The sequence below is a fragment of the Bombus terrestris genome, chromosome 17, assembly GCF_910591885.1.
Source record: "Bombus terrestris chromosome 17, iyBomTerr1.2, whole genome shotgun sequence".
Taxonomy (NCBI): Eukaryota; Metazoa; Arthropoda; class Insecta; order Hymenoptera; family Apidae; genus Bombus; species Bombus terrestris.
In genome coordinates this window covers 9,253,834-9,267,605 of record NC_063285.1, presented here as the reverse complement: position 1 = coordinate 9,267,605, position 13,772 = coordinate 9,253,834, and the positions used below count along the sequence as shown (strand labels likewise).

Below are 13,772 nucleotides of genomic sequence, written 5' to 3'. Positions count from 1 at the left end.
AGTGACTGCGGATTTTGTCATTGAGTGGTAATGACAAAATCCGCAATCACTTAGTTGCCAAGCCAATATTTCAGTCTGTTCGTTTAACGCACGACTTATCGAATCAGCTCGAAGCATTTCTACGTTTCTTGCGCGTTTAGGAAGATTTTGGCGCGTTTCTGATGATGATTGATTCGGTGGCAATCACTTAGTTGCCAAGCCAATAGCAAGGAAGGGGAAGGAACAGGAGAAACACGACGATCGTTCCTCCCGCGCTTCGTATTTCTCCTCGTTTTCGCGTATGAAATAATCTCGTGAAGTTGCTACGAAAGAACGCGTTCGAATCGTAAACAGATCTGATTTTTATCCATTGGCTTGGCAACTAAGTGATTGCGGCTTTTGTCATTAGATGGCAATGACAAAAGCCGCAATTACTTAGTTGCCAAGCCAATAATTTCGAGTAGACGAAACGATCGTTTCAACTTTTTACGTGCGGTGCTTCGAGCAGAGTAGCACGTGCGATCAGTGCGGATGTTAACGAGCAGATTAATTAACTTTGATTGCGAAGTATTCGATTTGCTGAGACGAGACGGATACCGGGAATCCATTGCGTGCGTAAAGCGGTTGAAAGAGCCGACGAGAAGCTAGAATTAGTTCTGTGCTATGAACTTGGCGAAAGTGGACTTTAATTGAAACAATGTGTCGGATCAGACGCGATACGCACCGAAACGTTGCTGTTCCTTTATTTGAACGGTCAAGATGACAAGGTTTAAATTGGTGGAAAATTACTTTGACACTGAAGCTGAATAGAACGTTTGATTGTCGTCGTGCAAAAATATAGAGCAATTTCTCCTCGCTGATAAGAATCCTTTTGATTGTTAAAAAAGCTGAAAAAGTTCGTTCTATTATGAAATTTAATAATTAAATTTATTAATTAAATTCGTGTAATAATTCTCTGGCTAATATTAATAATGTAAATAATAATGTAATTAATAAATAATAATAATAATATTTGTCATACTGCAACATGACTACACGAACTATTTAGAGAAATTATGGCTCCAGACAAATTTAATGATACGCAATATATAAAACGTTTTAGAATATCATGCACCGGAAAACATATTTACACATGATTTTTCCATATCTTTGCTTATGTCAATTTTCACTTCACTCGGATATCAACTTCAACTTTATACGGATCTCTCACAAGTCAAGCTGATCGATCTGGCTTTCTGTCCATTTCTCAATGTCATTGCATGAGCACGCAATCAACGTTCAATGCTTGAAAAACGAATTACTTCAATGAACGCGTTTATTGTGGTTTATTGGGTTGGCAACTAAGTGACTGCGGGTTTTTCCATTAGGTGGCAATGACAAAACCCGCAATCACTTAATTGCCAACCCAATACACTGTTCCTGCACTCTAACGACCATCATTGAAAAATAACTTGGGATTTGTACAATAATTTATTGATTAATAATATGAGCAGACAGTATGTGATATATTATAATAAATTTCACTGGTATAATTTTGAGATTTTTATTATTAATTATTATTATTTTTTTTTTATTTTTGGTATTAATTTTGAGTATTTTTATCGTATTCCAAATTTTGCGAATGATTCTGGAAATTAGGAACCCGATTTGTTTCACCATAGATCCATGGGACTTTATTTTAATGCGACCAAACACCTTGGAACTGACGTTGCTCTCAACTATTGGGTTGGCAACTAAGTGACTGCGGGTTTTGCCATTAGGTGGCAATGACAAAATCCGCAATCACTTAGTTGCCAACCCAATACACTGTTCCTGCACCCTAACGACCATCATTGAAAAATAACTTGGGATTTGTACAATAATTTATTGATTAATAATATCAACAGACAGTAGGTGGTATATTAATTTATAAATAAATTGCACTCGTATAATTTTAATATTACGAGCATACTGATAATACTACGTGAGTTGTGCTCTGTAAGATTGTACTAATATTAGTTTTATGCAATTAATACTAGTCTTGTGTGATTCTATCAATTGAAATAAAATATAGAAAATTCTACTTATCTCATAAATAATTATATTTATTAACGAAGATAATGTTTGCTGATTCGTTCATGGCTCAACATAGTCTGATGACTCATCTGTCCAACTTTTAAAGAGCGAGACTCGCTGTGATAATTTGTATCACAGTAGACTTCCATTTATATATTTTACTTGAAATTGTAATTAGTTTCTTTTTTTTCTAATTATATGATATTAGGTTGTCTGGAAAGTTTCTTTCGTTTTAGAAGGAAACAACATTCTTACATTATATTGCATATTGCAATTATATCATGACTTATGTGAAAATGACGCAATCACTTAGTTGCCAATGCAATATATTTGCAGATACGTCTTTATTTTGTTAATTGCAGCGCTAATGAAATTTCAGGATGTTTTACGTAACTCATGGACGTAAAATTATTCACCAGCACATCTGTGTGTGTGTGTATATATATATATACATTTGTGACTGGATGAAAGAAGCAGTGAATGTCAATGTTTGTAAAGTTGAGATATTGCTGCTTAAACAAATATTACAAAATTCGCGATCAAATAATTTCTCACATGGAAGTTTCTACTGTTTCGAATTTCTTCTCTGACGCAGAAAAGCAGAATCGAAACTCCTGCTATTTGCCTTCCTCGCGTTTCGTATCCTCCGCAGGAAGCTTACTTCTTTGAAAAATGTTCACATTTCCATTATAGTCGTTTCTAGATAGAATTTAGGATCGTTGTTTTTTTACTCAAAATTCAATTATTTGATTGTATCGTTTTGTACGATCGTCTCTAAACTCGATACAACCGGGTTTAGCTAATTTTCTCGCAAAAATCCGACTATCAGCGCCTGTTTAATGTATCCACGTGTGAACTGTCCAGCTGGACAAATTGTAAAGTAGAAATTAAATAATAAAAAAAAAAATATGAACGACAAAATTTATCAGGTAGATAGAGAAAAGATGGAGGTATTTTGTCCAGGAAGAAACGAGCTATTTAGCAGACAAATTACAAGAGCCTCGTGGTGTTTCTAAATTTTCCATCGCTTCGAGTCGTTTGCGGCGCAGCCGCGGCGATTCCCACAAGCAATTCAGGTGGCCGCTGGTCGAATCGATCATTCGGTAGGTCGTTTGAGGAAAAATTGGGAAAGTAACTTTCCTGTATAGTTGGAGGTTTGCGTATGTAGGAAATGCAGAAATTCATGTGCAGAGAGACGCAGAGATCCGCGAGAAGGCGAGGCTCTACGGAATCGTTAGGACGGTCGACAGAGCGAAAACCAATCATCTCGCACGAGCGACGATGCTCTCGAGGAACCTTGAACTCTGCACTCGACCAAGTTGGAATTTGTACGCGCCAGGGATCGGGGGATACCACGGATTCCCTGTTCATTCGCAAACTGCATATCGCTGGGAATAAAAGCGTGCTCCGTGGAAATTGAGCCGGACTGGGTCACGGAAGTATTCCACTACTCGCAAATCGAAAGCTTTAATGAACAAGATACGCTGGCGATCGATGTAATGTGCACGCGGTGCCAGAGCCTCGATGCCAACGTGCTTTTGTTAGAGAAGAATAGAATTTTGATTTCGCGAGATTAAGCATCTTCTTACGGGTCTCTTTCGGTTGAAATATTGAATTGCAAATGAATAAGAGTATGTCATGAATAAGAAATGAACAAGTATAAGTAAGTGTATAAGTTTATGAATAAGTATGTAAGTATATAAGTAAATGAATGAGTATTAAGTATACAAGTAAACGAATAACAATATAAGTACGTAAGTATAAAAGTAATTGAATAACAATATAAGTATGTAGGTAAATGAATAAGCATGGAAATATACAAGTAAATGAATAACAATATAAGTATGTGGGTAAATGAATAAGTATGGAAGTATACAAGTAAATGAATAAGTATGGAAGTATAAAAGTAAATGAATAACAGTATAAGTATGTAGGTAAATGAATAAGTATGGAAGTATAAAAGTAAATGAATAACAATGTAAGTATATAAGTAAATGAATAAGCATGGAAGTATACAAGTAAATGAATAACAATGTAAGTATATAAGTAAATGAATAAGCATGGAAGTATACAAGTAAATGAATAACAATATAAGTATATAAGTAAATGAATAAGTATGCAAGTATGTAAGTAAATAAATAACAATATAAGTATATAGGTAAATGAATAAGTATGCCAGTATGTAAGTAAATGAATAGGCATGTAAGTATATAAGTAAATGAATAAGCATGGAAGTATACAAGTAAATGAATAACAATATAAGTATGTAGATAAATGAATAAGTATGTGAGTATAAAAGTAAATGAATAAGCATGGAAGTATACAAGTAAATGAATAACAATATAAGTATGTAGGTAAATGAATAAGTATGTGAGTATAAAAGTAAATGAATAACAATAAAAGTATATAGGTAAATGAATAAGTATATAAGTATAAAAATAATTGAATAACAATATAAGTATATAGGTAAATGAATAAGTATGGAAGTATAAAAGTAAATGAATAACAATATAAGTATATAGGTAAATGAATAAGTATGCTAGTATGCAAGTATATAAATAAGTATGTAAGTATATGAGTAAATGAATAAGCATAAAATTATATATGTAAATGAACAAATAATCCGAAAATCTCTAACTGCAATGCAGTCAAATCTCCATGAGTCGGAAACCTTTATAAGATTGCAAATTCATTCCCTTCATTTGATTATATCGATCTTTTAATTATTACATCTTATTGCTACTATTATTGATAGTACTGTTATTGCTGCTATATCGTTAGTGCTGTTAGTATTATTTGCCTATTATCCCCTAGTTCTTTCTTAATTAATATGCATTTATCCATCTTACTGTCTAATCTTCGTTTATTATAATAATAATTGTTTAATAACTCCGACAGTTTCGTCGATCTTCCCGTTAATCCATATTTTTATAAACACGATACTTAAAAAATCGAACATTTGTTATATCTTTTAAATATTATATGGAACTCTATATCGAGCCTACTTTGGATATTTTGTGTATCTTTGCATCCTACACGTATTCTTTGCATTTTTCCACCTTCAAATTGAAATGTTCGAATATTGCCATTTAAATCCGGAGATAAATATGATATTTCTTGTCGTCATCAACGTAATACTCTCCTGTTCTGTGGACGAAAAATGTCTGAAATTTCAACAACAAATGAGCATAGATCGGACACTTTCTGTTCGGAAATACTCATTACTTTTAACCTAATGACGCTATATATCTTAAAACTTATAAAGTCTCGTAATGTACTGGCAATTCTGATCAAGTTTGGCTGTTTGAATTTACAAGACAAATGATGATAATATGGGGGAAGCTTCGCTTTAGAGAGACCGTTATTTGTTACAGTCGAAAACAGTATTTGTCGAAAGAAAAGCTTTTCCCCACATTTATGACTCTCATAATCCATACAAATCTTCTTTGCCAATCGAGATATATATTTGTCAATTACTATACATTTTCCCTTCAGTTTTGCATCATAATAACGCTCAACTACAATTTTAATAGAACTTTAATAATTGATTAAATGTAACTAAAATGTTAAGTATCGGAAAAAGTAAGCGATGACGAGTATACTCGTCAAACACAGAGTATATATGGCTATTACAACATAGAACTAAATTGTAATGAAACGAGTTTCTTTTTCTACGAATGGCGAGTGTACTTGTCAGAACACAAAATATTACCATTTCTTCATGACGAGTATACTCGTCAAATACAGAGTATATGTGATTGTTGCAACATAGAACTAAATTGTAATGAAACGAGTTTCTTTTTCTACGAATGGCGAGTGTACTCGTCAGAACACAAAATATTGCCATTTCTTCATGACGAGTATACTCGTCAAATATGTGGCTGTTGCAACATAGAATTAAATTGTAATGAAACGAGTGTTTTAATTTTTCTACGCATGGCGAGTATACTCGTCAAAACACAAAATATTGCCATTTCTTCATAACGAGTATACTCGTCAGAAACAGCTAACTGGTTAAAATAATCCAAGCATTTACTATGACGTATTAACAAACATTAAATGGCAAGCGACGCAAGCAACTGCTTGTATTATATGTATGAAATATGAAAATAAATGATGAATAAATAATGATATTCAAATCAGCATGCACGTCTAAGCGCAATAAATCATTAAAATGATACGCCACGATAATTAAACGTGCCGTATTTTACTTCTGCATAAATTTTACTCCCCCATAAATTTTACTGCTCGTGTTTGGAAAACTTATGGCACTAGGTCGTTTTCACGGAAATTTACATTTTTCCGTTACCCCATAGAAATTCCATACAAGGATTAAAGGATGTGAAAACTTTTTGTCGAATATTAATACGGAAGGAAGATGGAATTTTAACGTGGCCAAATAAATCTCGCAGATCTTCGTAAGACCGTGAAACATTCTTTTATCCTTCGAATTTTCCACTTATTGAAAATATTTCCCATAACCTCGAATAATAAAACGAAGATAAATATGGTGAAAGATAAAATGTTTTACCTAACGTTACGTCGTACAACGTTCTTCGCGCTTTTAACTTCACGAATAGTAATTTTATTTCTTTATAATTTTAATAATAGCAATCTTCTCGTATAAAATATCTCGTCAAGCCAGATGGAATTACAGGAAATTTTATTCGAACGAAGGTGTTTAAAAATGAAATCTAAACATGGAATTCGTAGGATTTTCAAGGAGCATGTGTTATCTGCGCGCGGCATCGTGTAAATCCATCTCTTCAGCTACCTTGAACTTTGAATTTCAACGTAGCTGCAGCTGAAGTTTTAAATAATCCGGTTAACAAGCGACGAAACACGCGACTCCGGCGGATTTCTCGAACGTGTTTCCCCACGAACGAAAATTCGACATTTGTTTGAGAAGCAATTTTATTCGCTTTGATCGGACGCATATACAGGGTGAGTTGTGTAAAACAAAACAGCTAAATATCTCTGTTAGTGTCGAAGATAGTGAAGAGTGTCGGACAGGAAAGTTATAGTTGCTCGAGGAGACAAATACGATGGTAATAAAAAATTGATCGACGCTTTTTTCAAAATCTTTGGCAAAATTCCTAATTTCCAACAGACCTTGAAAAAAAGCGTCAATCAACAGACGTTTTAGTATCGTCGTATGTGTCTCCTTGAACGATATAACTTTCCTCTCTGACACTTTTTCCTATCTTCGATATTAACAAAGATATCTTCACGTTCTGTTTTACTCACCCTGTATATCGAATTTTTACATTCGGCGCAGACGCGAAGAAAGCGGTGTATAAAAATTATAATAAAAAGTTATATTAGTTCTGTGTCATTTCCATTTAACGATTGGTACCTTGGCAAATACATTTCGTGGTAGAATAACCTTGAACTTTACTGCTTGGAATTGTTTCACAGAAAATGGAATATCAAGCGTGCTTAACAATACGAAGAACAATCCGGGAAATTTCTTCGCTAATTTTACGCTTGAGCACATAATTTACAGGATAGAAATCAGAATTTCCACGAAAAAATTAGTAATTCTTCCATATATAGTCTTGGTAACTATAGTACAATCAGCAAGGGAGTGATTCTACGTGAAAAAGTAAATCGAAAATGTAGAATAGAATTTTTTCATACGGCGCTTCGTTTCCGATAGAATCGAATCTAAAAATTTGTTTGACGCGTGTGAGCTTTAATTACCCACCGACTAGATACGAAAAAATAATTAGCAGAAGATTGCACTACGTACGAAAACAAGTGAAAAATGTGGAATAAAATTTTCTCCTACATAGCTTCGTTCACAAGAAAATAGAGTTTGAACGTGTTCGATTAAGAAATGGCCTGATGCACGCATACCCCATCAATTTTGAGATTTCATTTTCTCGGAAACGAAGCTTCCTACGGGAAAACTATATTCTACATTTTTTACTTATTTTTATACCTAGAATAACTTCCTGTCGATCATTCGGCCCTGTCTAGCCCAGGATTAGTCAGGCTGAAGTATACTCGACAAATTTACAAGCTCGATTTTCCCAAAAACGAAGCGTCCAATGAATAAACTTTATTCTACATCTTCCACTTGTTTTTTCACGTAGAATAACTTCCTGTCTACCATATTCGGCCCTGTCTAGCTCGGAATTATCCAGATTTACGTAAACTCGACAAATTTACAAGCTCGATTTTCTCGGAAACGAAGCGTCGAATAAATAAATTCTGTTGAACACCTTCGGCTCGTTTTTTCGCTCACAATCGCTCCCTTGTCAATTGTACGGTGATTGTGCTGGGACACCCCGTATAATGCAATCTGACAAATAGAAAAAACAAGCGGTATTAATTATATTCCTATTTTCTGCAAGCAGCCGGCTGGAAATCTGTAAAACTCCAAAAATACCGAAGGTATTCCTGGAAAAATATTCTCTTTCTGAAACGCAGATTAGATGATTGACGTCACGATCGATTATCGGCGTTTCAGTAATTTATGTACCTCGTTTTTCCTGTTTACGGTGCTGAACGATCGAACAGGCGAAGCGAACAGATATCAAACAACTGAAAGAGTCGTAAATTCCTACACTCGTTTCTCCCGTTATTTTTTCATCTCGTAATAACCTACCTTGTAATAGCAACGCTGATGATAGCGAATTACATAGCGATAATCTGGCAAATCACGATGACCACGCTGTCATCAACAATCGAAGGGTAGGAAAGTTGCACATGCGCGCCAATGGAGCGTAAGCAAACCGAGCTTGGTAACAACGCAGTTGTGATGGTAACCCTCGTAGTGTCAGCTCTATCACCAGGTTATAATTCATCGTCGATTGCTGCTCGATGGCTGCAGTTTGGCAAGGAATCGTGGCTGAAGGCAGAAACGTAGGAAAATCGCAGATAAGTCACAGCGAAGATTTGGACGTTACGCTGAACGATGTCCTGCGCGATAAATTGCCGAAACTGACAATTGGCAAATTCTCCGTCGAACGTTGGAACCAGACAAACCCAAGAAGATAGAAACTTTGAACTGAGAAAATTATACTTGAAATAAGAAAATACCGTTATTAGCGCTCCTTGATATTGGAATTAGGGAATTAGCATAGTCAATAAACGCAAGAAGACGAAGAGTAGGCGCGTCTGTCTCTTTTCTCGATCAATGCTCCGCTTGAGATTTCACAGTATTTTATTCGAATAAATACAGAGAAGGATTCTGAATATCCGCAAGTTTGACAGTAGCTGTGGCTATTGACAGTGTCTCGGAGGACACTGGAAGAAAGATGACAAGCAACGTAAAGGCTTTCTGTACGTACAACGAACAGTTTAAAAGGTGTTAACGAAGTTTCTTCGACAAATTCTTCGGCCGAAATTTCTTTATTATGTCCGGAGGCTTAGGTTGAAAATTAGAACGCGTTTCGGCGCTGTCTCGATAAATACGTAGAAGCAGAAAGCTGACAAGAACGTATTACTAAATATTTAACGTGACATTGTGGCGTCGTGATTTCTGCTCTACATTCCGCAACTAGGCCAAAACACAAGAGCCACGAATTTTCCGCCACTATGAACGTCCGATCTAACGATCAATAACGAACGACAGCCATAATCCACGATGATGATAATCGTAACGATTACACCAAATGAATGAAGTGTCTTGCGGCGATTGGGACTGAAATACAACGTTGATATATGGAAAACGTGCGAGGATTGTCGAACGGAAAAGTATACCTGCAACGTCTGTTAAATTGCGGATGCTGCGTAGAAGCTTCCGAAGAAAATACGCTTTCGTCAAATTTTATAAAAATAAACCTTCACGAGCTTGAACGAAGTTTAAACTGTTAGAAACTTGCTCCATAACGAGACACGCGTTAAATCGTTCGTTTAACGTAGAAACGAGAGAGTGGCACGTATCAATGACCAGGTAATAAACCGCTAATCAAATGAGGAAATCGTAGCCTGTTTTCATGGGAGCCGAGAGTTCTGAAGTTTCGTCGCCGGAGCTATGAACTTGACATCCATAAGAGCGACCTTCCACCCAGCCACGTAACGCCGTATCGATTGCTCGTCAGCAGAACGCTGACGTAAACTCCTAACTGCAATAGTTTAATTGAATCTGGAAGCTTGAAGCATCGATGACGAGCTATCAAATGGCTAATTAAACAGCGAACTCGCGGCTACTCCATCGAATCTGCGGCTTGCGAGTTTCGCTTCGCGGATCCTGTGAACTTGAGGATCGCAAGGTCGGCCCTGAAGCCACAGCCACGCGATATCGTATCGGATTGACGCAAGCCTGTAACTTCAAGTTGAATCGCTTCTCGCGGCGGAGAGGTGCGAACAATGGACCATAAAATAGAAGGCTGGCACTTTGAATATAACTTCTCGAAGGTGAATGATAAATGGAAGACGCTAGGGCGCGTAAGGTGAGGACCATGTAAGGTGTAAATATCGTGTGTATCTCTGGCGAAGAGCACGTGACAAAGACGCGAAGAAGAAGTTTAGTGTTTGCTCGTGGAAGCGATGAGGAATAGCCATGAAAGATGAAGCGCAAGGAAAGAAAGAAGCAAAGCAGAAATACGTCGATTCGATCGAAACAACTGCAACCCCCCGGAATCTCCATGGACATGGAATCGTCCTGGGCAGCTCAAGAGATCAAGTCCAATCTGAATAACATGGTACTGTCTCTGGCGATATTGTTCTACAAACGTTACACTTTTATTATGATGCTCCTTTTCTTCCTGACAGTGTCCAATGGTATGGTACATATACCTGCAGGGGAAATTATTTTCTAGCATTGTTTATTTCAATCAATATATATTTTTAATGAAAAATTTCAAATACAGAGCGGGGTATATAAATGTAATAAATTTGTGTGTTGTTAACAGTAGAACTACCGATAGTTAAGACGAAGCTATTTCTACCATAACCAGTGAAAATGACTGGGCTTTAAAAAATACATAATAATAGAATATTTTTATATTTGTTGATTTATTGCTTTCTTACAGAAGCAATTCCATGTTATGTAATACATTTTTGCTATTATTAATCCAGCTGGGACCATGATCCCTAAACGAGGAGTTGGCACATTTATAAAATTGTAGAACCAGTCGTTTTGACTGCTGTGTTATTTCTAGTGTTGGCATCTAGCGATCTAACGATCGATCCGGAATTTTCCTGATAACTGATATCGTCATATCGAACGATACGCGGTAAAAATTTGAAAAACGTGTGGCAAATTGCAGAAAACGAGGAAACTGGTTAATTGGGGTCCGGTGAACAAATTGCAGGACTCCTGTACACTTTGCAAGTACCGGTCATTTTCACTGCTATTGGTATAAGTAGCCTTGATACAAAATTATTTTCAGTTTGAATACATAAAAAACAAAATAAAATTCATTATATTATTCTTTTAGTTATCGTTGCGAAGTCATTACATCATTGCGGAAAAAAGATATAACGTGAAGTAGGAATTTTAAAATAAAATTGTAAAACCAGTCAATTTGACTGCTATGGTAGTTCTAGTGTTAATGGTCGTATGAAAAAGCTTGACAAGACAAAGTTGTGCTGGAGGGTCACGTGCTACGATGGACCAAACTTTCTCTAAAAGTCACTTTTTTCGTCGTTAGAAAAATATCTCGATAGAAAAATACATTTTTCTATAGGTTAGCTATAAAAAAGTACTGTTTCATTTATGTCGAGAAACTATTAATTTAGCAAATATTTCAACTCCAATTTAATATGTGCGAGACGCAAAGTATTCTTGGGTTTATTCATTGTCTTCGTCTTTTGTAATTATAGTTAAATCAGGTTGTTGCGGGTTTGTTAAGTTGCTGCATATCACACTGCCGTTTCTTAAACGAGGCTTTTGACCGCACGTAGCTTCTTCGAAATGTTACATCGCATATTATCGTGTAATATTGAGTTGATAACTAAGTGATTGGGGTTAGATTATTTAATAGGTTAGCTTAGGTTATTTAATAGGCTAGGTTAGGTTGTTTAATAGGTTAGGTTAGGTTATATAATATTGGCTTGGCAACTAAGTGGTTGCGGATTTTATCATTGCTACCTAACGACACAATCCGCAATCACTTAGTTGCCAAGCCAATATGTTCAAGACGACATTTTCAACAGCTCATTGGTTTCACTATCTATAAACATAGTCAGTCGTGAAATTCAGAAATTCTTGCGACACATTTATGGCAGTTTCACTTGCAGTAATTTGCTTATGAAAAGTAACCGTCCAAATGAACCAAAGCATACGCGTTTCGTTTCTTCTTTCATCACCTCGAAGCTACCTAAACCTGTGTAGAAATTCTGCCTCGAATATTCCCATTATTCGTGATCACTCGTAACAGCGTAATCACACACTGGCATAAAATAACATACGGTGGCTATGATACGATCATAAAATAAAAGCATATCACGCGATATAATAACAAAATCAGGTTAAAATGAATTTTCCAAATGGAGGAAAAAGGAAGATAATTGTTCTAAGCTTCAAAGGGAAGATCCATATAGGTGTGGACAGACTGGGATGCGAAAGGAATCATCGGATCATTTGGATCATTCACTGTTCACACTTGAACCAGGCGTGCAAGATCGCAGTATCGCGCCTCTGACACACATGACCATTTATAGAGGAGAAGGCACGCGTTCTCTGACGTTCCTTTTGCTCGCCAGGACGTCGTGTTGCAGTGTCGTTGGTGTGTCATTGATGCGACGTAGCCAGTTTCTCCATTTCCATCGCCTGATATTCTCTGCACATGCTCGTTGCTGGTCGATGTTTTCGAAACAACGAGACACGATTCTCCATTTGCCTTTTTCGTTGCGCTCGCTGGAAAAAACGCAAAGGCCAGTTCGACTATCCGCTGTCTTGTTGCTGATTTACGAATTCGCCATGGAACGTTCGCTGGGAATTTCCAATCTTTTCGTTCAATCGTTCTTCTTGGCGGCATAGTAACAAGATAATGGGAAGATGATTATTTTTACAGAATGTAAAATGAGAGGATTTCGAGCAACGTCGAATGTGATTATTGATGATTAGTATTATCAGGCAAGTTCGATTGCTGGTTGACAGCGTAGTGGTTAATCTAATTTTCTCAGATTACATGGACAAGTTAAGTAAGTCTGATTATTAAACGTGATGCACGGTGTGAAACTTTTCTTGCACGGTGTAATATCTTGAATGCTCGAGAAACTTTACGTTTGCGTGTCTATGAGGAAAATTGCTGAGAAAATAATGGCATCGACGAATTGAAGGATTTTTCTATTTTCTGATACGCACGACATCTCGTTTAATCGGAACTGATATAAACTGTTACTGTAACAGCAAAAAGTGAACTTTCTTTTTCCTATCTTCGTATCGGCGATTAGAATCGAAGAGAAGATTCTTTAGGCTGATTTGATGCCTCAAGTTCCTTATACAGGAACCAGGAGTCGTGATCAGTAGAGAAAAGAAATTGACTGAATGTCCATCTGGACAAATTGTAAAGTACAAATTAAATAATAAAAGAAAGTAGATAAAATTCGCCTTGAAATCCTCTAGGTGTTTTATTAAAAAATTATTGGTTTATTTGTAAAAAAATTCAAGCTGATGTCGAAAAATCATGAGGCAAAGAGAGTTGACAACAAATTTGCTATCAAAAACACAGTAATCTCCGATATTGGTTCACCCTGTATGTCGTAACGTCGACTCATTTGACGTCACTCTGGCCACTGACGTCATTTTGGCCACTGTCTTCTTAGTCTTCTAGGACCCT

General features: G+C 36.3%; 1 protein-coding gene across 3 annotated transcripts in view; it reads left to right on the top strand.

Annotated features, from left to right (window-relative positions):
* The window catches only part of LOC100649977, an 89,133-nt gene that overhangs the window by 46,479 nt on the left and 28,882 nt on the right, over positions 1-13,772 (top strand). Inside the window, exon 1 of one of the 3 annotated variants that reach the window (XM_048413795.1) lies at positions 8,796-10,688. The exons of the other annotated variants lie outside the window; for them this stretch is intronic. Within the exon in view, the coding sequence (XP_048269752.1) occupies positions 10,554-10,688 (135 nt within the window). The 5' untranslated portion in view covers positions 8,796-10,553. Of the gene's footprint in view, positions 1-8,795; positions 10,689-13,772 lie in introns of those variants that run through there. 3 annotated transcript variants of the gene reach the window in all.